This window comes from Sinocyclocheilus grahami, unplaced genomic scaffold (genome assembly GCF_001515645.1).
Source record: "Sinocyclocheilus grahami isolate Dianchi unplaced genomic scaffold, SAMN03320097.WGS_v1.1 scaffold627.1, whole genome shotgun sequence".
In the NCBI taxonomy this organism is placed as follows: Eukaryota; Metazoa; Chordata; class Actinopteri; order Cypriniformes; family Cyprinidae; genus Sinocyclocheilus; species Sinocyclocheilus grahami.
Window position 1 is genome coordinate 186,370 of NW_015505806.1, and position 23,092 is coordinate 209,461.

The 23,092-nt window shown below is 37.5% G+C and overlaps 1 protein-coding gene across 1 annotated transcript in view; it reads right to left on the reverse strand.

The window, feature by feature from the left end:
• LOC107557980 (S phase cyclin A-associated protein in the endoplasmic reticulum) overlaps window positions 1–23,092 on the reverse strand; it is a 133,173-nt gene that overhangs the window by 36,781 nt on the left and 73,300 nt on the right. Inside the window, exons 23-25 of the mRNA XM_016241578.1 lie at window positions 21,342–21,457; window positions 4,423–4,546; window positions 253–473 (exon numbers count right to left, since the gene is read on the reverse strand). Of these exons, the coding sequence (XP_016097064.1) occupies window positions 253–473; window positions 4,423–4,546; window positions 21,342–21,457 (461 nt within the window). The remainder of the gene's footprint in view (window positions 1–252; window positions 474–4,422; window positions 4,547–21,341; window positions 21,458–23,092) is intronic.

Below are 23,092 nucleotides of genomic sequence, written 5' to 3' on the forward strand. Positions count from 1 at the left end.
AAAAAAAACACCAGTGTAAAAAAAAGAAAAAAAAAAAAAAAAAAAAAAAAAAAAAAAAAAAAAAAAAAAAAAAAAAGGCAGGTAGGTTACTTTGCACTTGTTTGGCTGATTTTAAATCAGCACAGTTTTCTTTGTTATGTTCAAAAATGTATGTGATTATGTAACTTGTGTGTTAATCAAACACTGAACATAATAACATTCAAGAAGCTGGATCAGGAAGAGTCATGGAAAGAAAACGTATAAAGTAATAACCTGATGAGATCTTGAGCACGTGTGTTGAAGTTCTCACTGGCAGCAGGTCTGCTCTTGGTGTCCGGAGTGCATATACGTGGTGCATCTCCATCCAAATTAGGTGGGTGCAACTGCCCCAGCGCTGTGGCAACTGTCTGCAGAAGTCCTGTAGTCAAACCCTCAAAGACCTGCTTATTGACACTGCGGCCAAAGATGGACTTGTCCTCATCTGGCACGAAGAGCTATGGAAACAGGTATAGATGTGTTAGTCGGCATTGATGGAAACAGAAAAAATAAAAGTCATTGCGAGTAGACCTGTAGTCACTACCTTGATCCTACCAAGAAACAAGACAATGGGGTCTAGACACGTTGGAGCTTTCAGGTTTCATCAGGAGCTACAGATGAAACATCTTCGTAAACCACTCTCAACATGTCTACGAGCGCGTCAAACATGGGAAGGTCTAAAACTACAGTCATGTTCAAACAACTGTAGGCATTTTCTTTAAACTCTGTTTGGAGCTTTGATGCAGTGTTGTTACCGTCACTTACACCATTAACGTTGTTTGTACTGCTGCAAATCCTTCTATTGCTGCAGTTTACAATAAACACAATCAAATTGATTACATCCCTACAAGATGCACAGTACTTTAAGCTAACATTGAAACTTTTTTGAAATTTGCAAACACTTGCTCAACTGACTGATGGTTGTCTCTTACACCAATCTTGGCAGTGACGGACATCCGAGATAACTCAACAACGGCCCATACTGGTCTCAATATCCAGCCCAGCACTGCTGCACAATAGACAGGGTCATTTAAACCTCGGCTTGCATTTTAAAACATGTCCAATTAAAGCAGAGGGTGCAAATAAAAAGGATCCGGTTCTTTTGTTTCCACGTGCAAGCCATTAATCTTTGGTTGGAATCCTGATCTTCTAGCGCATAAATAACTACAAGGGCGCTGCTCTATTATTCATCAGCCCTGGGTTATAAATTGGTAGTTACAACTCGAAGCGACATTGTCACCGGTGGTGTGCCAATGGAGGGCATATGAGAACTCTGCAAGGTATTCCCTTGTTGGCGGGCACCACTGGCAGGCTTGAGAAAGATGGGTCATGTAACAAGAATGTTCCTTGGATGCAAGGATAGGGAACATAAATGTTTTTTTTTTTCAGTTAATGTTTATACATCAAAGAGTGATGCATGCAAGGGCAATAACTTAAACTGCCTTCTATGATAATTCTCTTTCATGCCAACTACTATCACAAATTAAAATGGCAAGTTAGTTAATGCTAATTAAACTGTCAGCATGTTTATAGCTTCCTACCTGAACCTTGAATAAAGTTTGTTGCCGCCACAGTAAAGCAGGGATGCATATTTAGCCAGTATAATTGGACCATGCACTTTTGCATTTGCCTAAAAGTATTTTTTTTGTCCAAAAAAGTTATTTATACTCTGCATATACTTTGGTATACAAAACAAAATAATTTGATTTATTAAAAAATGAAAACAAAAAAAATGTATGTTTAACACAACAGTAATACTGATTTAATATATATAAAAAATAAAATAAATGTGAAAAAATGCAATGAAAAGTATAAATATGCTTGTATTGTGTAAAAAAAAATTTGAATGAATGAATTAAAAAAAATTCTGTAACATTAATTTCCCAAAACATTTTGCCATTTGTTATATAGGACAATTTAATGTGTCATATATAAGGTTAAATGCATTAAGGTGGTTTTAGACTAGTCAGACATCATTGGTTAAAAACAAGAAATACAAACAGACTTTAGCACAGGTACAGCCCATGTTAAATCGGCAGTTTTTACAGAGGAGTAGGTTAGTATACTGAGAGAGCAGGCAAAACCAGCTACATTCTCCACAAATCTAATTACAGAGAAGGGAAGGGTGGACGCCAATACTGGCCACAGTGAAACACACACACACACACCCACACACACACAGGTCAGCTTGCAAAAATAACTTAATATAATATTGCTCTTATATTGTATATAGTATTTTTCACTTCACTTGGGTGAATATTCTGTCCGTTTCTATCAGTCACATATCAAATAATCAGTGGGCTGACTGACTGTTGAGTTGAGTTTGAAATAAAAAAAAATAAAATAAATGTGAAAAAATGCAATGAAAAGTATAAATATGCTTGTATTGTGTAAAAAAAAATTTGAACGAATGAATTAAAAAAAATTCTGTAACATTAATTTCCCAAAACATTTTGCCATTTGTTATATAGGACAATTTAATGTGTCACATATAAGGTTAAATGCATTAAGGTGGTTTTAGACTAGTCAGACATCATTGGTTAAAAACAAGAAATACAAACAGACTTTAGCACAGGTACAGCCCATGTTAAATCGGCAGTTTTTACAGAGGAGTAGGTTAGTATACTGAGAGAGCAGGCAAAACCAGCTACATTCTCCACAAATCTAATTACAGAGAAGGGAAGGGTGGACGCCAATACTGGCCACAGTGAAACACACACACACACACACAGGTCAGCTTGCAAAAATAACTTAATATAATATTGCTCTTATATTGTATATAGTATTTTTCACTTCACTTGGGTGAATATTCTGTCCGTTTCTATCAGTCACATATCAAATAATCAGTGGGCTGACTGACTGTTGAGTTGAGTTTGAAATAAACCCCTGTACCCCCAGGAAATATTAGGTCTCATAGACTGGGATGCACACTGACTGGGGCTTAATGATTTGCCAAACCAATGTTTCTTGCGCAAACACAACCACAAGCCCTATATGACTCAGTCACTGGGTCTCATTCACTAATTGTACGCACATAATAAACATGTGAAAAAACACACACTCACATATTAGTAAATGAATGAAAGTGGGATATGTTCTGCAAGAAAATGCAGCCAATTGTGTAGAATTTTGGTAATAGTGTTAGCACCTGTTGCAAATTCAGTGGAACAATTTTCTGTTACTGTTTATGATGTTCTTTTCAATCAACGCTGAGAGAATTACGTAAACATGACCCCAATGGCATCTGTGTGTCTTTCCATACTTTGTCTCAATGACATCTTAAAAAGCTTGAAGCGTAGTGTGATCTTGGTTCTGAAAGCCCCTTTTCCAAAAATCAAAGGGCAGGATGGTGGGAGCGAAGGAATGGTGGGGGGACGCCAAAATACAGACAAAAAATAAGGGAGAGACGCAATGCGAAATGTGATTCAGCAGTGGCGCTTTCCCAGAGCTTAAGATGATTCAGTGAGTCACATAAACAAGAGAATGTTGTATGTATTAAAATCCCTTTTGGCGCTTGCTTTAAACTGGTAGATGAGCTACATATGCTCTGGCAAGATGAACAAGGCAGAAATGACCCTTTAAACATGACAAACAGCACTTCAGGCCTTTAAAAGCTGAAGTGGAAGTCACATCCTAAAAGTATTGGCTCACTCAAAATTGAAAATTCCACCAGTTTTACTCTCCTTCATGTCATTCCAAACCCGTATGACTTTCTTTTTCAAAGTGCAACACAAAAGGAGGCATTTTAAGCAAAGTACTGGTCGCTCTTTTCCATGCAGTCATAATAAATGGGAACTGGAGGTTACAAGCTTCAAAGGGTGCCATAAAAACAGTCCATGCACTCACTAACTACATTCGTTTAGAGGTCTTTTTTTAGTCATTCGTGACCTTTGAGAGAATTTAGTTGTCATTTACTAATAATCAACTGCATTGAGTTAGTGAGTTGAACTTGCGAACCATATCAGTCAGATTTGTGAATGAATCATTCAGATGGGTGTTAAAAATTGTATCAACTGATTCACTGAAAAGATTTGACTCACAAGAATGATTCATTTACAACAAATCTCTTCTCCTCTTATTAATAGACTACCAATTTTCAGTTTCTAAGCACTGCATGAACCAGTTCTATGAAACTTTTGTAGTGCCATTTTGTAGCTAAAAAGCTTGAGTCCTTATTCACGTGCATTATATGGAAAAGTAGTGGCCAGGATATTCAAATTTTGGGATGTACAAAAGTAAGTAAGTCATAAACGTTTGGAATGACATGACGGTGAATTTTGTTTCTGGGTGAACTTCCCCTTCAAATGACAGTAGTGTAGTGACAAAAGCTTGGATTTACGGCACATAACAGACTAAAACGGAGCAGGATCAGGCAAACTCAAGTAAGCTTGAGCCGCAAATACTCACTGTTAACTGATGGAGGAGAAGGTCCATGAGAAAGGTAATTTTGTTGCTGTAGAGAACATAGGAACAGTTGTTGTGGCAGTGTATGCAGGACAGGTAATACGTGTTCACGGCAGTGCAGAGGGACCTAAGAGAAAGAGAGAGAGGGGGGATTAGTTCTCCTGTTTTGAGTTTTCCATCCAAATGATCAGAATACAAAGCAGGCCCCATATAAACATTTCAGGGTTACTCTGACTCGCAGTGTAAAAGATCGCCAATCAGATGAGCCGGGTTCTCTGCCGTAATACAGTAAGGTTATCTGAGGAAATTGACACTTAAGGCTCAGAGTGTGAACATCACATGCAATCCAAGAAGCATGACAACACTTGGAATATTTCGCTCACGGGAGTTTCTCTCAGGAACAGCTCCTTACGCAATGTGAAAACATGAGATGTGCCCTGATGAGGGCTCAGTCGCTCACAAAAAAAGAACGACCGTGGTATTATTATGATTTTTAACATGGTAATGGTAATACGACTTTTTTTTGACACAACCATGATGGTAATAATACATTTAGTCATTTTTACATTTACATTTAGTAATTTAGCAGACGCTTTTATCCAAAGCGACTTACAAATGAGGACAATAAAAGCAGTCAAAACTAACAAAAGAGCAACAATACATAACTGCAAATGACAAGTTTCGGTTAGACTAACGCAGTACACGTTGCACGGTGTGTATATATATATATATATATATAATACACACACATATACACACACACACAAAGAAAAACAAGTGGACAGAATAGAAAGCTAGTGTTTGTTTTTTTAATACCATAGTACCACCACAGTAAAGGTGTCTAAAGTACTGTTACTTAATTGCAAAGTAAAATAAAACAAAACAGGAAACAAAATGAAGCAAAACAGAACAATAAAAAAAACTTTTTAAACTGTTGCCATGGAAATATGACCCATTTATACAGTAAAAATAATTTATTTAAAAAAAATGTATATGTGTATATATATAAAGACATAGACACACACACACACACACAATTGAAATTTTACTTATTTATTTTTTAATAAGTCAATACTTTTATTCGGGATGCATTAAATTGATCAAAAGTGACCGTAAAGACTTTTGAACTTTGTATTTATTGAAGAATCCTGAAAAAAAGTAAAAAAAATTAGGGAGCAATAACTGTTTTTAACATTGGCAATAATAAGAAATGTTTCTTGAGCACCAAATCAGTATATTAGAATGATTAGCTTTGTCATCACAGGAATAAATTACATTTTAAAAAATGTATTCAAATAGAAAAAAAAAGTAGTTTTTAAATGTACTAAAACTTTTTAAACTGTTGCCATGGAAATATAACCCATTTATACAGTAAAAATTATTTATTTAAAAAAAATGTATATGTGTATATATATATATAGACATAGACACACACACACACACACAATTGAAATTTTACTTATTTATTTTTTAATAAGTCAATACTTTTATTCGGGATGCATTAAATTGATCAAAAGTGACCGTAAAGACTTTTGAACTTTGTATTTATTGAAGAATCCTGAAAAAAAGTAAAAAAAATTAGGGAGCAATAACTGTTTTTAACATTGGCAATAATAAGAAATGTTTCTTGAGCACCAAATCAGTATATTAGAATGATTAGCTTTGTCATCACAGGAATAAATTACATTTTAAAAAATGTATTCAAATAGAAAAAAAAAGTAGTTTTTAAATGTACTAATATTTCACGATATTACAGTTTTTACTGTATTTTTTATCAAATAAATGCAGCCTTCCTGAGCATAGGAAAATTCTTTCAAAAACATTTTTAACAACTCTTAACCAACCCCATATTTATATATAGAATACGACACCACGGCATTTTCACTGCAATATAGTACTGCCACAGCTCTTTATTGTAAGGGATCTTACAACCGACTCAATTAGATGAAATGGAGAAGAACTGGATATCGAACATCTGCCTTGCTTTCGAGTTTCCACCATCTCTTTCTCCAACTCGTTTTCTCTTGGCTCAGATAAGAGTCTAGCCGTCAACGCCTTCTGGCCAGCAAGCCACTGTCAGTCAGTCAGGCCTCTGTATTTTGTCTGTTCCACACCAGCCCGAGAGGAGATTAATGTAGCTGATAACTAACCAGTCACTCCGCTCCCAATCCACCCCTCTTCCCAACCACCCCTTCATTAGTTAATATTTTCTGACAACTGTATATTTTATCCCAAAGCAGAGTGGCGGGGCCCTATCTGCCGTACGGACAAATGGAATCAGACTTTTCTTTTTCAAACCAGGCCATGTTTACTTCCAGCCGTAAACATTTTGATATCCATCGCAACCTTCGCCATCTGTTCGGCATTTTCAGCCAAACCGTATTGGCACTCGTAATAAAAATAGCGGCCTCGGCCTGTCAATAACTTCCACCCCGCTGACAAAAACACCAGTGTATATTTTACCCATTGGCGGGCTGATTAGGGAGATAGCGGTGCGAATATTGACATAGCGGTGTAAAAGCGTCAGACATGCAGTATGAGGCCGCAGGGAAAACATTGTGCCTGGTCTGCTGGGAAAGGATCCAAGAATTCCCTGCACGCCTCGTAGCTTTGCACTTTCAAAGCCGCTCGATCATGACCCATTATAAAAATAGTGTGCAGCCGTTTTTATGTGCACCGTTATTAATCGACAAGTTTTCACTTCGTTCGAGCGGACGATAAACACGGTTGACAAGAGTGTCGAAAGAGGCCTTGTTCAATTAATACGCAACGTTTGAAAAAACTGCTCGACGGCCAACGGAACATTGATTCACCAAAGCGTAAATGCTGAAGTGTTTCCTTTGTATTGATGGAAGGATACCGGGGAGTGTAACGGAGCTTGGGGCGAAAAGAGGAGGAAAGGAAGGACGGATGGTCATGGGTGAGTGGAGTGATACACCAGGCTCTGTTCAGTCAGGGAAGGGAAACGTGAGATCCCCTCCAACCTGTGCACTCTGGCAGCAGACCAGGACTGCCTCAGCCACACTGATTTTCCACCACAACTTCAATTGTGTAACTTTGAACAGCTTTATTTTTTTTATTCTTTCTCCATCAAATGCTCAAACATTCTCAACGTGACTGTTGGGGCGAGCAGGCTTCGACTAAATGAAACCTAAAATATCTTTTTAAGGATGGGCCATGTTAGTCTCATCTGTGTTTGACATGGAATTTGAGGTATCCATATTGTTCCTAGGTAAGTTTTTAAAGGATAAGTGTCAAATGTCCAGGCAAGGATTGAATGACAGGCCTCAGTGTCAAGGTTCACTTTGGCTTCTCAAATATAAACAGCGGATTGAGGGTTTAAGCACAAGAGTATCACATTATTGTAGTACGACACATTAAGGGGTAACAGAAATTGTGCTAAACCTACCAAATCATAAAATGCATATAAAGTGCAATTCAACAAATTGATCACTACAAAGGTGTATTTTTATAATATTTAAAATAAACCGTTAATTTACACACGTAAAACTATTCTTAAAAATGTACCAAATGTAGACTACTTTTGCGTTAATGAGCTACAAACACTTGCACGAGCTCATAAAAGATTCACAGTAAACCTGATAGGCGCACGTTCACAGGGTTTTGAAGGTACGACCGAGGCTATCTGATGCCTGTCCAATAATGCGGGGGGAGGAATGTGAGGAGTGGGGGTGGGGCAGCCCCAGGTGGCTCGCACGGTTAAACGGCAGATTATAGAGCACACGACTAATTTCTTTACACTAATCTTATTAAAGTGTAAAACAGCTGTCGACTAGCCAAATCTCTACACCAACCCCCAGTGCTTGCCCTGAACCCTCAGTATGGAACAAATAAGAGCATTTGGGGTAAAAAAAGAAGCAGCAGAATGTCAGGAAAATGCTACACAGTTTAGGACGCTAAGCTATGAAGATACCAAACAAGTTGCTCTACCTAGCTTGAAGCGCCAGAAACTGAGTTTGTCACAAAAAATGTCAGACATGTCACAAAGAATGAATGCTAAGCACAGCTACTGATGAGATGTCACTTAGTAATTTATCAGTAGTGATGTAATATCACATTAACTCTTGTAGCGCTTTGTCAGATAATTAGACTAAACTATTTGTTTGTCAGCTCTGCTAATTGCCAAAAGTGACAAAAAAAAAATTTAAGCCTGTCAAGTATGAAAACGGTTTGCTAACTCAGTTATTTTCTAATTTGTCCAAAAATGCACAAAATAATTTGCTAAACAACTAAACAGTATGATTAAAAAAAAACAACAACATTTTGGTTAATGTGATGGATTTCTGGCAATAAATGAGAGCTAACTGTAGCTACTTGCTCGATATCTCTGTTTGCCATCAAAAGTGACAAAAATGTGACAAAATATAATATCTACATTGTTTTAGACGTTTTTAAACACCAAACAAGTATTTGTCTAGTACTTGTCCATTTTCAGAAACATTAAGTTTAGAAACTGAGCTGTCAAATGCGACAAAAAAAGTCTAGTATGAAAAATGTTTCTACCTCTTAAAGTGATAAACATACAATATGACAATTAATTAACAGCATTAGAAACAGCTGTTTGTTTCTCTTGCAGTTATTTGACAAAAGTGGCAAATGTTACAGAAAAGTCTAATTTATTAAAAAATGAAAGAAATAAAATAAAATAACTTAACATCTTAACTTGTGCAGTATGACGAAAAAAAAAAAAAAAATCTCTACACCAACCCCCAGTGCTTGCCCTGAACCCTCAGTATGGAACAAATAAGAGCATTTGGGGTAAAAAAAGAAGCAGCAGAATGTCAGGAAAATGCTACACAGTTTAGGACGCTAAGCTATGAAGATACCAAACAAGTTGCTCTACCTAGCTTGAAGCGCCAGAAACTGAGTTTGTCACAAAAAATGTCAGACATGTCACAAAGAATGAATGCTAAGCACAGCTACTGATGAGATGTCACTTAGTAATTTATCAGTAGTGATGTAATATCACATTAACTCTTGTAGCGCTTTGTCAGATAATTAGACTAAACTATTTGTTTGTCAGCTCTGCTAATTGCCAAAAGTGACAAAAAAAAAATTTAAGCCTGTCAAGTATGAAAACGGTTTGCTAACTCAGTTATTTTCTAATTTGTCCAAAAATGCACAAAATAATTTGCTAAACAACTAAACAGTATGATTAAAAAAAACAACAACATTTTGGTTAATGTGATGGATTTCTGGCAATAAATGAGAGCTAACTGTAGCTACTTGCTCGATATCTCTGTTTGCCATCAAAAGTGACAAAAATGTGACAAAATATAATATCTACATTGTTTTAGACGTTTTTAAACACCAAACAAGTATTTGTCTAGTACTTGTCCATTTTCAGAAACATTAAGTTTAGAAACTGAGCTGTCAAATGCGACAAAAAAAGTCTAGTATGAAAAATGTTTCTACCTCTTAAAGTGATAAACATACAATATGACAATTAATTAACAAGAGTTTGTTTCTCTTGCAGTTATTTGACAAAAGTGGCAAATGTTACAGAAAAGTCTAATTTATTAAAAAATGAAAGAAATAAAATAAAATAACTTAACATCTTAACTTGTGCAGTATGACGAAAAAAAAAAAAAAAAAGATTTCAGGTAATGTGATGTACATCTGACCATAAATAGACGCTAACCATAGCTACTTGTCTGATATCTGCGTTTATCATCAAATGTGACCAAACACAACTAAACCATGTCTAAACTATTTTTGACATTACTAAACTGTTTTGCTACGGTTGACTATTAACTGAGAGATTAAACAAGTACCTCTAGCTAGTTCATTTTCAGATGCTTTTGATAGCATTAAGTGCTAGAACCTCAGTTGCTCTTCATACTGCAATAGTGTAGCTGTTATTGTGATATTCTGTCACTTTTAAAGGTTACCTTGGTGAGATATCAAATAAGTAGCTGTGGTTAGTTGTGGCCAGTTCTGGTTTATTTGTTGGGTGTTTGTCACATTAAATATCTGAGTTTTACACAAGTATAGACATGACTAAGAATTTCTGCAGCTTTTGACAATAAACTGAGTGTGAAATCAAACAGCAGTTGCAGTGTTTTGGTTAGTGCTCATTTTCTTTTGTTTTTTTATATGAGCTTTGTCAGCTTACACATAGACGCCTCACTTCATCTACCTGCTATATTGACTGCGTTCAACACCCTGTGCTGCTACTGTCTGAGTTATGAGAAGTTTTTTTAGGCCATCCATCATCTTGAAACCCATTGGATACTTCGAAGCTGTCACTGTCCTGCTTGAAATGATATCCTTACACCCTAGCCCACTGCCAGCCATAAACCAGGGTGCTTTTCCAGCTTGCTCTCCTCTAATTGACGATGATTAGCATGACATCCAACACCGGCCCCATCATGCACGGTCTCTGCCTGTCTCTCCCCTTGACGATGACAGCCTACGTCAAAGATTTTGAGGAGCAATTTGGTGAAGTGCCATTGTAGTTCGTCTCAGGTTACTCGAGGAGTATGCAACACTGACCCACATGTGCCAGGTCGTCCCCGTGAGCACGCGGCATTCCTCTACCTGAGCGGACCCGAGATTCCCTTGTCGCAAGTTCCGTTTTGACAACGGCAGGCTGTGCGATGTGAGCTCTGCCACAGGCCGCCAGATCACAGCCAGGTCTACAAACAACAGGCATATTGTTAATCTGCCCATAATGAAGCATTATCTTGTAGACATAGGATTAAGTTGCCAGGCTAGCCAGTGGAGATGGTCTCTATATTGCTTTACTGCACAGGAAAGGAAGAGAAGGGCCATCGAGAGAAAGAGTATGCTAGATGGCAAGAGATAACAGCTAGAGAGCTGCAGATAATAAGCGCTGTGATCTCATCATCTACTCAAACTGGCTTAACCTCAGCTAACCACGAAAATCTGTCCCTCCAATTAGTCCATGAACAAGTGATGCAGACTTGCTTAAGGTGTGCCACAGGGCTCTGTCCACAACACCTTGCCTTTCTCTAGCCCCATTCATTTAACCCCCTGAGGGTTGCTCCTCAGCTTGGGTGGCCTCTGGCCTGTATGGAGGTCATTGGACTGACCTCTGGAACTGAATTAAGGCCATTTAACCCATTCTGAAATCCATAGGCTAGCTCAGAGACAGGGAACCAGATGGCTAAGAAGAATTCAAGATGAGGGGGAGATCACCCCTAGACTGTCTGTCTGGCCTAAAGTTGACGTTTCTCTGCAAGAAACATTGGTGTGATCTTGTCAAAATGAACATTCTTTAAGAAAGTGAAACTGGCATGCTTTACATTTTAAAGCACTGCACAGACAAACCTGGACATGACCGCTAACACAAATGGTGTCTTATGTTAAGGTCTCTGAGTGTCATCCATGTAAATTGGCTATCAAGCAGGAAAATAGCTTCACTTGGGCCTGTAGTTCACGTTTCCAAATCTGTCAGCATGATCCCTATATTTGCATTTCAAGCTTTTATTCAAAGTGACTGACAGCGCATTCAAGGTTCATGTTTTTATCTATTATGCTTGTCTCACACTACCAATTGAGAAATGTATTAGGCAGGAATGTCCAATCCTGGTTCTAGAGGGCTACTTTCTTGAGTTTAGCTCCAACACATCTGCCTGTAAGTTTTTAGCATTCCTAAAGCCCTTGATTAGCTAATTCAAGTGCGTTTAATTAGGACTATAGCTAAACTCTGCTGGAAGGAGGCCTCCAGGAGCAGAACAACCCACTCCTGGTGTAAAGTTAAGGCAAGTCTTCGACTGCCAGTCTAACATCTATACCTGCTTTTCAACAGTAAGTGGTTAAAAAAAATACCTTTGAGGGACAGAAAAGGGATCTGGAGCTGATGAGAAAAGGTGACGAGCAAATCTGTTTTCCAAGCGCCTGTCAAACAATCCTTCCTTTCACTGCAATCCAAATGACATTTAATTTGATTCTGCCGTTGATCTTTCCCGATATCCTAAATGATTCCAAGACATCTATTCCGCCCGCTGTTCCACAAAAGGCTGGCCATAAGCTGGGGCAAAAGTCCCGGCGAGCTGTCACGCACCACACGGTGCACACACACTTGCGCGCAGATAGACATGCCACATAATGGCATCCTGAAATGATACCACTTGGAGAGAGCTTGCGAGAAGCTTTCACTGGGCACATTTAGTCATCATGTGACATGGAGGTTGAGGTGACAGGCAGTGGCGCATCAATGCGTGCACTTCCACTTAGAAAAGTGAGACAGCCAGAGTCAAACAGAGTCAGGCAATCAGTTTAGCAGTCGCAAATGCTCCGAAAAAATTTCACTGATGTGTGCAAGACCTCTGTGATTTCCTGTTGCTGTCCAGGATTAGTTTTACTAAAAGTCATTTGTGACCTTTTAGGAGCGACCTGTGGACTTGTGAGTGTGTGTGAGGCTCTAGGGATGAGTGTGACTGGATTAAGCTCTATTCTGTAAGAGAGGGGTCTGTGTGCTGACAGCAGTCTGGTCCAGTGCCCACCTTACAGCATTGACTTCCACCTCTCCTCCTCAGCAGTCTAACATCTATACCTGCTTTTCAACAGTAAGTGGTTAAAAAAAAAATACCTTTGAGGGACAGAAAAGGGATCTGGAGCTGATGAGAAAAGGTGACGAGCAAATCCGTTTTCCAAGCGCCTGTCAAACAATCCTTCCTTTCACTGCAATCCAAATGACATTTAATTTGATTCTGCCGTTGATCTTTCCCGATATCCTAAATGATTCCAAGACATCTATTCCGCCCGCTGTTCCACAAAAGGCTGGCCATAAGCTGGGGCAAAAGTCCCGGCGAGCTGTCACGCACCACACGGTGCACACACACTTGCGCGCAGATAGACATGCCACATAATGGCATCCTGAAATGATACCACTTGGAGAGAGCTTGCGAGAAGCTTTCACTGGGCACATTTAGTCATCATGTGACATGGAGGTTGAGGTGACAGGCAGTGGCGCATCAATGCGTGCACTTCCACTTAGAAAAGTGAGACAGCCAGAGTCAAACAGAGTCAGGCAATCAGTTTAGCAGTCGCAAATGCTCCGAAAAAATTTCACTGATGTGTGCAAGACCTCTGTGATTTCCTGTTGCTGTCCAGGATTAGTTTTACTAAAAGTCATTTGTGACCTTTTAGGAGCGACCTGTGGACTTGTGAGTGTGTGTGAGGCTCTAGGGATGAGTGTGACTGGATTAAGCTCTATTCTGTAAGAGAGGGGTCTGTGTGCTGACAGCAGTCTGGTCCAGTGCCCACCTTACAGCATTGACTTCCACCTCTCCTCCTCAGCAGTGACCCCTACTGGGAGACAATAGGACTTGTCTTTTCCTGAATGGATTGAAAAGCTCCATGAAGTCCGAGTGTAAGCAAAAATTATTACTAACGACCCTGACCACCTGGTCCCAGACAAACATATTTTTAGAAGAGTAGAGACTTAATGCTGAATGCAATTCATTTTTGCCTGTAATCTAGGCACGAGACATTGTGGCAGCAAAATGCCATTTACTAACACAGAGCATTCAACTAGCTCTAGCAGCAACTGAGAATAGTAGTTTTGAGTAGTGGTCGGGTTTTATGGGTTTTTTGACAGCCGATGCCGATATCTTGGAAAGCAGGGTGGCCGATATAATTTTATTTATATTTAAGAAATTTGAAATCATTTGAAAATGGATTAAAAATAATTGTGTAAAATAAACATACTTATACTTTAGAAGACAAAGCATTTTCACAAATAAATAAATATTGAATAAAAATCTAATTAAAAAGGAAGTAAACACTGTAACCAACAGGGCACTCAGAATTCTGGGAAGGTTGAGTGCATTGGGAATCTTTTTTTTATTTTTTATTTTTTTCCAAATAAAGCCAAGGTAACACTCATTTTACATACAGCATGACGAATATGACGGTGGGCAAATGCATAAAGCACAACATAATATAAAATCACGAGTTTAAAGTTTGTCGATCGCGCATATCCAGTCAAGCTGAACTCTCCTCCTGTCCGCATTCAATTCGCACGGACCGACCGTCATGCAGAGAACACGTGATCATGCAGGATACAAATGCACACTTCACAAGATCTCAACTAGATTCGACTTAGTCTGCAAGGTTTGTGAAATTAAATGTTCATTAGTCATTCAAAGATTAGTTTAAATTATATAGCAAATGAGAAAGTATTATAATGTTTGCCTTTCTGTTACTAATAATATTAAAGCAATCGTTAAAATACTTTTTGTATACATTTTAATTCCTTTGTTTAACAGTTCTATCTGCTTATTAGATAGACTTCTATCCATATTAGACCGAACTGAACGACGACAGTGAACAAGAGGGAGAATGTGAGCAGTGTGTGCTCGGGCGCTGCCGTTCTCAGCGCAGTCAAAATAAAAGTCCGCCACGCCGTGACAAAAAAAACATGATGTTTCCTAACAAATTCACACATCAAAAGATAAGTCCTTAAAATAGTGACCCAAATCTCAAATCCACATCTCTGTTCTTCAACATAAATGTTTCCTCAATGTTAAACTGAGATAAGTGACAAGTATAACAACTCTTGATTGTGTATCAAATTACAATTCACTGTGCCTTGAAAATGATATATGATAAATGAAAAAAAGTTTTAATTCTAATATAATTAAAAAAAAAACTAATTATACAAATTTAAAATTGTAAATAAAGTAGATATATAAATAAACACTTTATAAACAAGCATTTGACAATTGCAACTTAAATCAAATACACAAGCACTGACCAACCTGACCATTATAACCCTCTACAATGCGACTAAGGGTGCTTTCACACTAGCACTTTTGGTGCGCACCCGGGTTCGTTTGACATCACAGTCCAGTTTGTTTGGATAATGTGAACGCTGTTTTCTGATCTAAAAAGGGTGGTCTGGGGTACGGTTCATGCGAACAGTGGTAGAGTTCGCTTCTGATGTGAACGCAATCATACTAAATCACGGAGGTGAGCCGCTATTAATGCCGTATGAATTAGTCAAACTGTGTATTTATGTGTAACTCACTCGCTTTCCTGATAAGCGTCACTGAGCCGCTACATCAGAGAGAATTTATATCTCCCGCATTCTTTTGAACCTTTGCATTACAGTCCCATCAAACAGACGCATGTGCCGTTCTGTGTTGTTGCATTGGAAATTAATCAATTTTCAAAATCTGAAGTACAAAAATGAAGCAAGTAAGCATCCATTAATTTTCCCGTCTTCTAGTTAACAGCTGCCACTCTGATGACGCAAAGGTACCATTGTTTGGAACAAAAAAAAAACCAACACAGTATGAACACAAACCAGCGGGGGCAGGGGTAGAGGGAGCAATCAAACTCGGGTTCGGACCAGGCAATCGTACCAAGTCTGAAAGCACCCTAAATTTCCATACTACGTGGCCAAATAATATCTATCATTATCCATTGGCTAATAAATTGCTAGATTCCACTTGCCAGTGTTTGAGTTAAAGGCTAACTATAAGTTTTAACACAGATATTTCACTTGCCTTTACATATTTGTCTCTCTCTCTCTCTATATATATATATATATTAGTTTGCCAAGTAAATGGTGATTCTATTGCCAAAGTGTGCATTGAGGGTTGATTTAATGAACCCTTTTACATCAAAATCTCATAATATTAAAATTTAGTGAGCGGGTTAACACTGAGTTTGTTGCATGAGTTTCCTGGTCCGGCTCACTATCCTTGGTTTACTCATGCAAACAAAATGGCCTTCCTGCTCCAGACATCCGACCCCATTTCCTTCTTAGCTGTCGATTCCCTCCAAAACACTCAGCACCAAGCCACAGGGTTGCACAGGGACATTAATGGAGCCTCACTGTGGAATTAGCCCATTAATGTAATGCTAACAAGATGGAATCCTTCTCCCATGTGGGTAATATTACAGCGGCATCTCCGTAGTTGTTCATTTTTGTAAATCACTCAGCTTATCTGAAAGGAGGCGATCGATACGCAGCATTACAGTAAATAGATAAACTAGCGCTGCTGTAAGGGTTAGCGTCTGAGCCAACCATTATAGCGTGCAGATGAGGGGGAACGATTAGCACGTACTTGCTTGCGCCGTGCCCTTCACAGACACCTGGTGCCATAGCAAAAGTCACTGCTGACTTGAATTCATGGAGACCGATTGTCTTCCAGCGAATTGTCTAAGCTTGCAATTTTACTGGAAATTTAATCAATTATTTGCAAAACTGCAGTAGTCTGGTGTTTAAGAGCATTTTTGCGGTTCTTTGTTCATGAAATTTCCCAGAACTTGCTAACAACGATGTGGATGCCACCTGGAGCTCCACTCACATCTTTGAGAAGCTGGTGGAAACATGTAGGAATAATCTGACCGCTTAAAGGTTATCACAGGTTCAGCACCATATGGCCTTAGGACACACAGACAGTGATAAGGGTAAAGATAGGCTGATTAAAGAAGGAGAAACATAATTTAGGACACCAAAAGAAAGTAGCAAAAAAAAAACCTGGTGTGTGCTACCATTGATCTGACCATATTTGGTATGTAGGACGTTAATACTGTATATCAATTTGAGAGATTACTTATTACTAAAATTACTATATAAAAAACCTTACTTTCCTCAAAAAGTACAGTATGTATATATATATACAGTGGGTACGGAAAGTATTCAGACCCCCTTAAATTTTTCACTCTTTGTTATATTGCAGCCATTTGCTAAAATCATTTAAGTTCATTTTTTTTCCTCATTAATGTACACACAGCACCCCATATTGACAGCAAAACACAGAATTGTTGACATTTTTGCAGATTTATTAAAAAAGAAAAACTGAAATATCACATGGTCCTAAGTATTCAGACCCTTTGCTCAGTATTTAGTAGAAGCTTAAGGGGGTCTGAATACTTTCCGTACCCACTGTATATGGAAAATACTAAGCAGCACAACTATTTTCTTTTTGTATTTTAAATCTAAATATAATAATAATATTTTCATCTACATACATTGCTTGACATTGTTGTTTATTGCTTATATGTTATATTGAGGCATATTAAAGAAAATATCTAATACATATTAAATATGTTCATATAGTGAAAAACTTAAAAAATAGCATTGCTTAATTTAAAACACTGATACAATTATATTAAGCTAAAACATACATATCAAGATATAACACTGAGACAGGTTAAAATAATATCTATATTCTGTTTAGATTTCATTTATATCTAACAAATTACTTACTTAATATTGCTTAATAGTAATATTAGTATTAAAAGTGTCCATTTATATACATATATACATGTTCAAAGTGTGTGTGGGGGGGTAATAAGCAGCAGAACTATTTTCTTTGTTTATTTTGAATATCTAAATACATTATTATTATTTCTTCTTCTTCTATCTAAATATAATATTCCTAAGCATTGCTCAATATAATATTGCTAATATTTGGACATATTAAAGAAAATACTAAAGGGGTCATGAACTGCATTTTTTATTATTTTGTACTGTCCACTTATAATGTTATCAAGATTTTTACGATGATCAAAAAACATCATAATTTAGAAGTAATAGGCTGTTTTCTGTCCTGTTTGACCCCCTCTCATCAGAACGCTCTGTGAATTGAATATTCGTGGCAGATTGTAGACTCAGAAGTAAACGCCCACTGCTATGATTGGCTAACAGTTGTTTATGTTTGACAGCTACATCCTTCATAGATGGATGCTGCTGTGATTTAGGTTAAACATGCACAAATACTCAGTAATAACAAAGCAATAGTGACCACATTATAAAAACAGTTACTCACACTCGTGTGGTGCGGCATTACTGTCGGATCCAATATAGTCGGCACAGAACCATCGTTTCGTTTCAGTCTTTCTGAAAATCCTGCATCGAAGTGTGCCTTGTTTGTAAATGAATCCGCAGTAAAATTAAGTGAAGAAAAAAGACCAAGTTCTGACTGACGCGGTCTGGATTTTCATCCACTCTTTCCTAATGTTGGGATCAGAAGGAAGGCGATACAAAGACGCAACAAAAACACGTTTTTCCACAACTTGGCACTGAACAGCATCTTGTTGTCTTCGGAGCATCTTTATCGTTTGATTTCTTTGTAGACCTGCATTTGCCTCTCTCGTTATTTACAGTATTACATCATAAAGTGGTTTTGAGTTCTGAAACTTGCAGGATGTTTTTATAGTACAATGGACCTCTTATATGTCAAAAGATCAAGGGAATTTTGGTTTCTCAGTTCATAACCACTTTAAATACTCCTTGTGTTTACTTGGTGAAAAACTGCAGGAAAAATCTATCGATTACTTTAATGTTTGGTTAAAAAAGGGGGGGGGGGGAAGAGGCAATTGAAAAATATGCATTAAGCAATAATTACATAAAGCAAATGCATAAATATCAAGATGATATTTAGTAACATATCGAGACAGATTCAAATTATATCCATGTTGCCCAGCCCTACTGGTGTACAAATTTTAATTGGAAAATTATTTTGTATATAAAAGCATTAGCTTGCACTGACACAGCATGAGACATTAGAGAGTCAAACACTTATTCACTGATCATTTGGATTTAAGTATAACCACTGTACTTAAGAGACTTTTCAACAAGTCAAGACAGGGCTGAACCTCTGTCATGAAAGTGAGGCTACTCTTTTATTCTCCGAGAAGGACCACTTCAGCGTTTGATTGGACAGGACGTGGGAGAATGACAGAAATGCCTCGGAGAGCTTTACCTCCTCCTGAGCGAGTCAAGTGGATCTTTCAAAACAAGAGAGGAGGATAGCGGTAGATGTGTTTGCACAGCCTGACCCAACATGACAGACACACACACACACACAGTTTAAAGTAACAGTTCACAAAAAATAAATAAAACTGTCATTATTTACTCACCCTCATGTTTTTCCAAACCCATATTAAGTTTCTTTCTTCCATGGAACACAAAAGACGACATTTTTAAAACCATGTTGCTCAGTCTTTTCCATGGGAACTGGAGCTTTCAAACATCAAAAAGGATGCAAAAGAATCATAAAAGTAGTCCATATGCTTTCTATTCGAAGTATTTTGAAATATGATAACTTTACGTGAGGAACAGACCAAAATGTAAATCCTAATTCACTAATAATTTCCCCCCTCCAGCGAGTCAGTCAGCTGAATTTGAGAAATGGATCAGTCTGATTAGTGAACATATTATTCAGGTCTTATGAACTGGATCAACTGATTCATTCAAAAGATCTAAGAACAACTCTTTTATGAAGAGCACAAAAATGACCTAAATTTGAGTAATTATATAAATTTGTGTCTGTTCTCCATGAAAAGTTATTGTACGCCTTTAGATTACTTGGAATATAGTGTAAGAGTCATATTATATACTTGTCTGATGCTTTTGTGTTATTTACTTATTTTTTTAAGCATTAAAGCTCCAGTCCCCATTCAATATAAATGTGTTTAACAGAGCAACTTGTTTGTTATTAAAGATTTCTCCTTTTGAGTTCCATTGAAGAAAGACATTTGGGGTTGTAATGACATTAGCATGTAAATAATGACTGAATTTTAATTTTCATTCTTTGGGTGTATTAATCCTATAGTCGAATGCAATGTGGTTTCAACCTCTTCAAAAACTGAAGTTCATAAAAATTCATTATAATATTAAAGCCCACTTCAAATTTTCTGGAATTAATGACTGAACGACAAGGAGGCACAGGGAACGAGAGTGAGAGTATGAGAGAGAAAAATCAATAAACACTAGATGGCCTGTAAAAGCATTATAAATATTAGTAGCATTTCTCCATTAAGGGAGATTTGGAAAACAGCAAATGCTAATGAGGAAGGCAAAGAGGCTATTGAAGTCCATTAGGAGCTCGCTCTAGTGAAAATAGCCGCTCTCTGAGGTTATCTACTGGCCAACGCCACTAGTTCCAGACCCACCATTCAAACCCCATTTCCAAGTGACGGATAGGACAAATGTGCTTTCTGTGTACCAGCGAGGGGCCAAGGAGAGAGTGCAAAATGGATGATTCAAAAGCAATGCTTTTTATTTTCCAAACAAGGAACATTCTTATTCATTATAAATTTATTGTGATGCGGAGCGCTGGAAAGAAGGGAAATGACTTCACAGCTGAGCCGGAGTCACTTTTGGAAGATTGGGATTGGAAGGAGGCCACAAATTATGATCAGAAAAAGGACAGTTTGGAAGCAAGAAAAAAAAAATTGGTCAGGTCATGAAAGAATTTAACAAAAACTATTTAACAAGTCAGAGCTGTGGTCGAGCGGTTTCCTGATCCCAATCCTGCCAATTTCATCATCAGTTCCTGTACTTTTTCTGACTATCACTATTACTGAAAGTGATAAAAAGGATAAATACAGGATTTCTAAAGAAAAGACTGAGTATATTTGATTTAAGAAGGGACGCAACAACTATTTTAACATATGCCATATTAAATTATTCAAAATTAACTGCATATACATTATATCAATGTTTGCTGAGAAAAGCCAGAATATATGAAGATAATTTAAAACATTATATTACAGTGGCAGAAACAAAAGGCATCCAATGGACAATACAAAAAGTTGTGGACAGACTTTTTTGGCCATTGCATTGTGTTGTGTGATTTATAAGACGCCATATCATTATAAAAACAGTGAAATTGTTTAAAAACTGTGTTTAACTATCAATGTTATTTCTTTAATTAATTTGTTTTTAATGCCAGCAAGGCTAATGGCGAGAACAAAGTGAATAAGAAAAGTCATGCAATTAACAAAAAGCTGTATTACACATTTAAGTGTATAAAATGAATAAAAGACAAGAATTCTGAATTCTTCTTTCAGGTGATATTTTTTTCCAATGCATTACCTAAATGACACCTTGAAATTACAACAACAATCTTCTTATACTGTGATTTCAAACAGGTAAGCAGGTAAGCCTGTACGTTTATGTTGGTACTCACTTGTGAGGAATACGTGGGACTGCAGTGGGACTGGAGGCCGCGGTGACAACCTGTAGGATCTGTTCCAGAGCGGACAAACCCCCTCCTACCTGAAACGCTTCCTGATCTGCATTATTCTGAAAAAGAGAGCAGACTCAAGTATCACATTGTTTTGGCACTGGAGGTATCCTCTCGTTACCCGCCTCCTATTTTCTAGAGGGGAGCTGGAGTGAAATTTGAAACAAAGTGATCCCCAAAGAATTCCTACTGAATCTCAAAAGTGCACAACCCCTCCCAGCCCCCCCAGCAACCAAAAACCAACACAGGACAACAAACGCGCATATCTGCACACAAAGCAGGGGTGGTCTGGTTTGACACAGAAGAGCTTAGGGAATACACAGTCAAAATTTAGACTGGACAAGAAACATTTTACGTCACAAATGAGTCAAACGTATGCATGTGTCAATAGCAAAGACTGTTGATAAGGGAAAAAAAAGTTCTTAGAAATGTACTCTGCATTCTGATTTAGAAAAACTCTTAACAAGAGCTATTTTTTAACAAGAGTTTAAATTTGATGACTCTAAAAATGTCACGTGGTGCAACCAAGTAAAAAGTAATAACATATTCCTTGTGAGAAAACGCATTTGAATATGCACATCACTTATAAAAATGTATGTTGTTTTGAAGTAAAAACGTATATATTTTTTTTACAATTATCATGAATTTATTCATAAATCACTGCTTTTAGAGAGTTACACCGCATGACATTACACATTCTAAACAATCCTAGCCTTGTCATAAAAATGTCAAATGATCTGAAATTTAATTTGGTTACACCACATGACGTTGATTTGGCGAACAGTTTTTGCAAATATTAATAAGTTAAACACTATTATTTATTTTTCTAAGAAATAATAATAAAAGATTATGCCAAGCTACTTAAGGATTTCTTGAGATTTTTTCTTCATTATGATATCAGTATAATTGCATCCCTCCCCATAAAAATTTCATATTAAAAAAATATTCAGTAACTGTGTATGAACAGCATTTAACATTTTCAAAACATTAATAGATACAACAAAAAAATATGAGCGTCACGTCATTGACCAGCATGCGTTTGAAGTTATTTCAGGATTTTCAAATTGTCAACGTTCAAATGCAACCTTCAGTCATTGGTTATCATAGATATCAGCCGTAAAACTGTTAAGAGGGAGGTCAACCAAACTGTGTCTGAAACTCATACGGAGCGAATGAGCGTCTTTGAGTAAGAAGAAACGTAAAACAGTCATTTAACTGACATGCTTCTCGAATCAAACTGTTTACAGAGGTGACATTTTTACTCGTATCATAAAATTCTTTAAAGTTCAAAGTGGAACCCCTTTAAATGAGTCATAAGGTTTGGAGTCCAAATTCCCCAGCTCCCTTACTTCGAAAAAAGGAAGTAAGTACCTCAGAGGTTGGCGATGAGTTCGACCCCAGTGTTGCCACAAAACGACACATAAATCAACAACTCTAAATTTGAAAGTGACAGCAGTTGAGTCATTTATTTGCAGGACTGAAGAGCAAAGAAGAGAACAGAGAATGTTGCACCTACTCCATATAATGAGGTCAGATTCTCGTATGCTATGTGACAGCTCTCAAAGTCAGGCACTTCAAGATGTTTTTGTTCAGGGGATGGCGGGGGCTGCCAACAAGCCTGAACATATTGAGCAGCAAACAGAGGAAGCGCTTTGCAAAATTACATATAAGCTCCTCTCCTGTCAATCACAAGT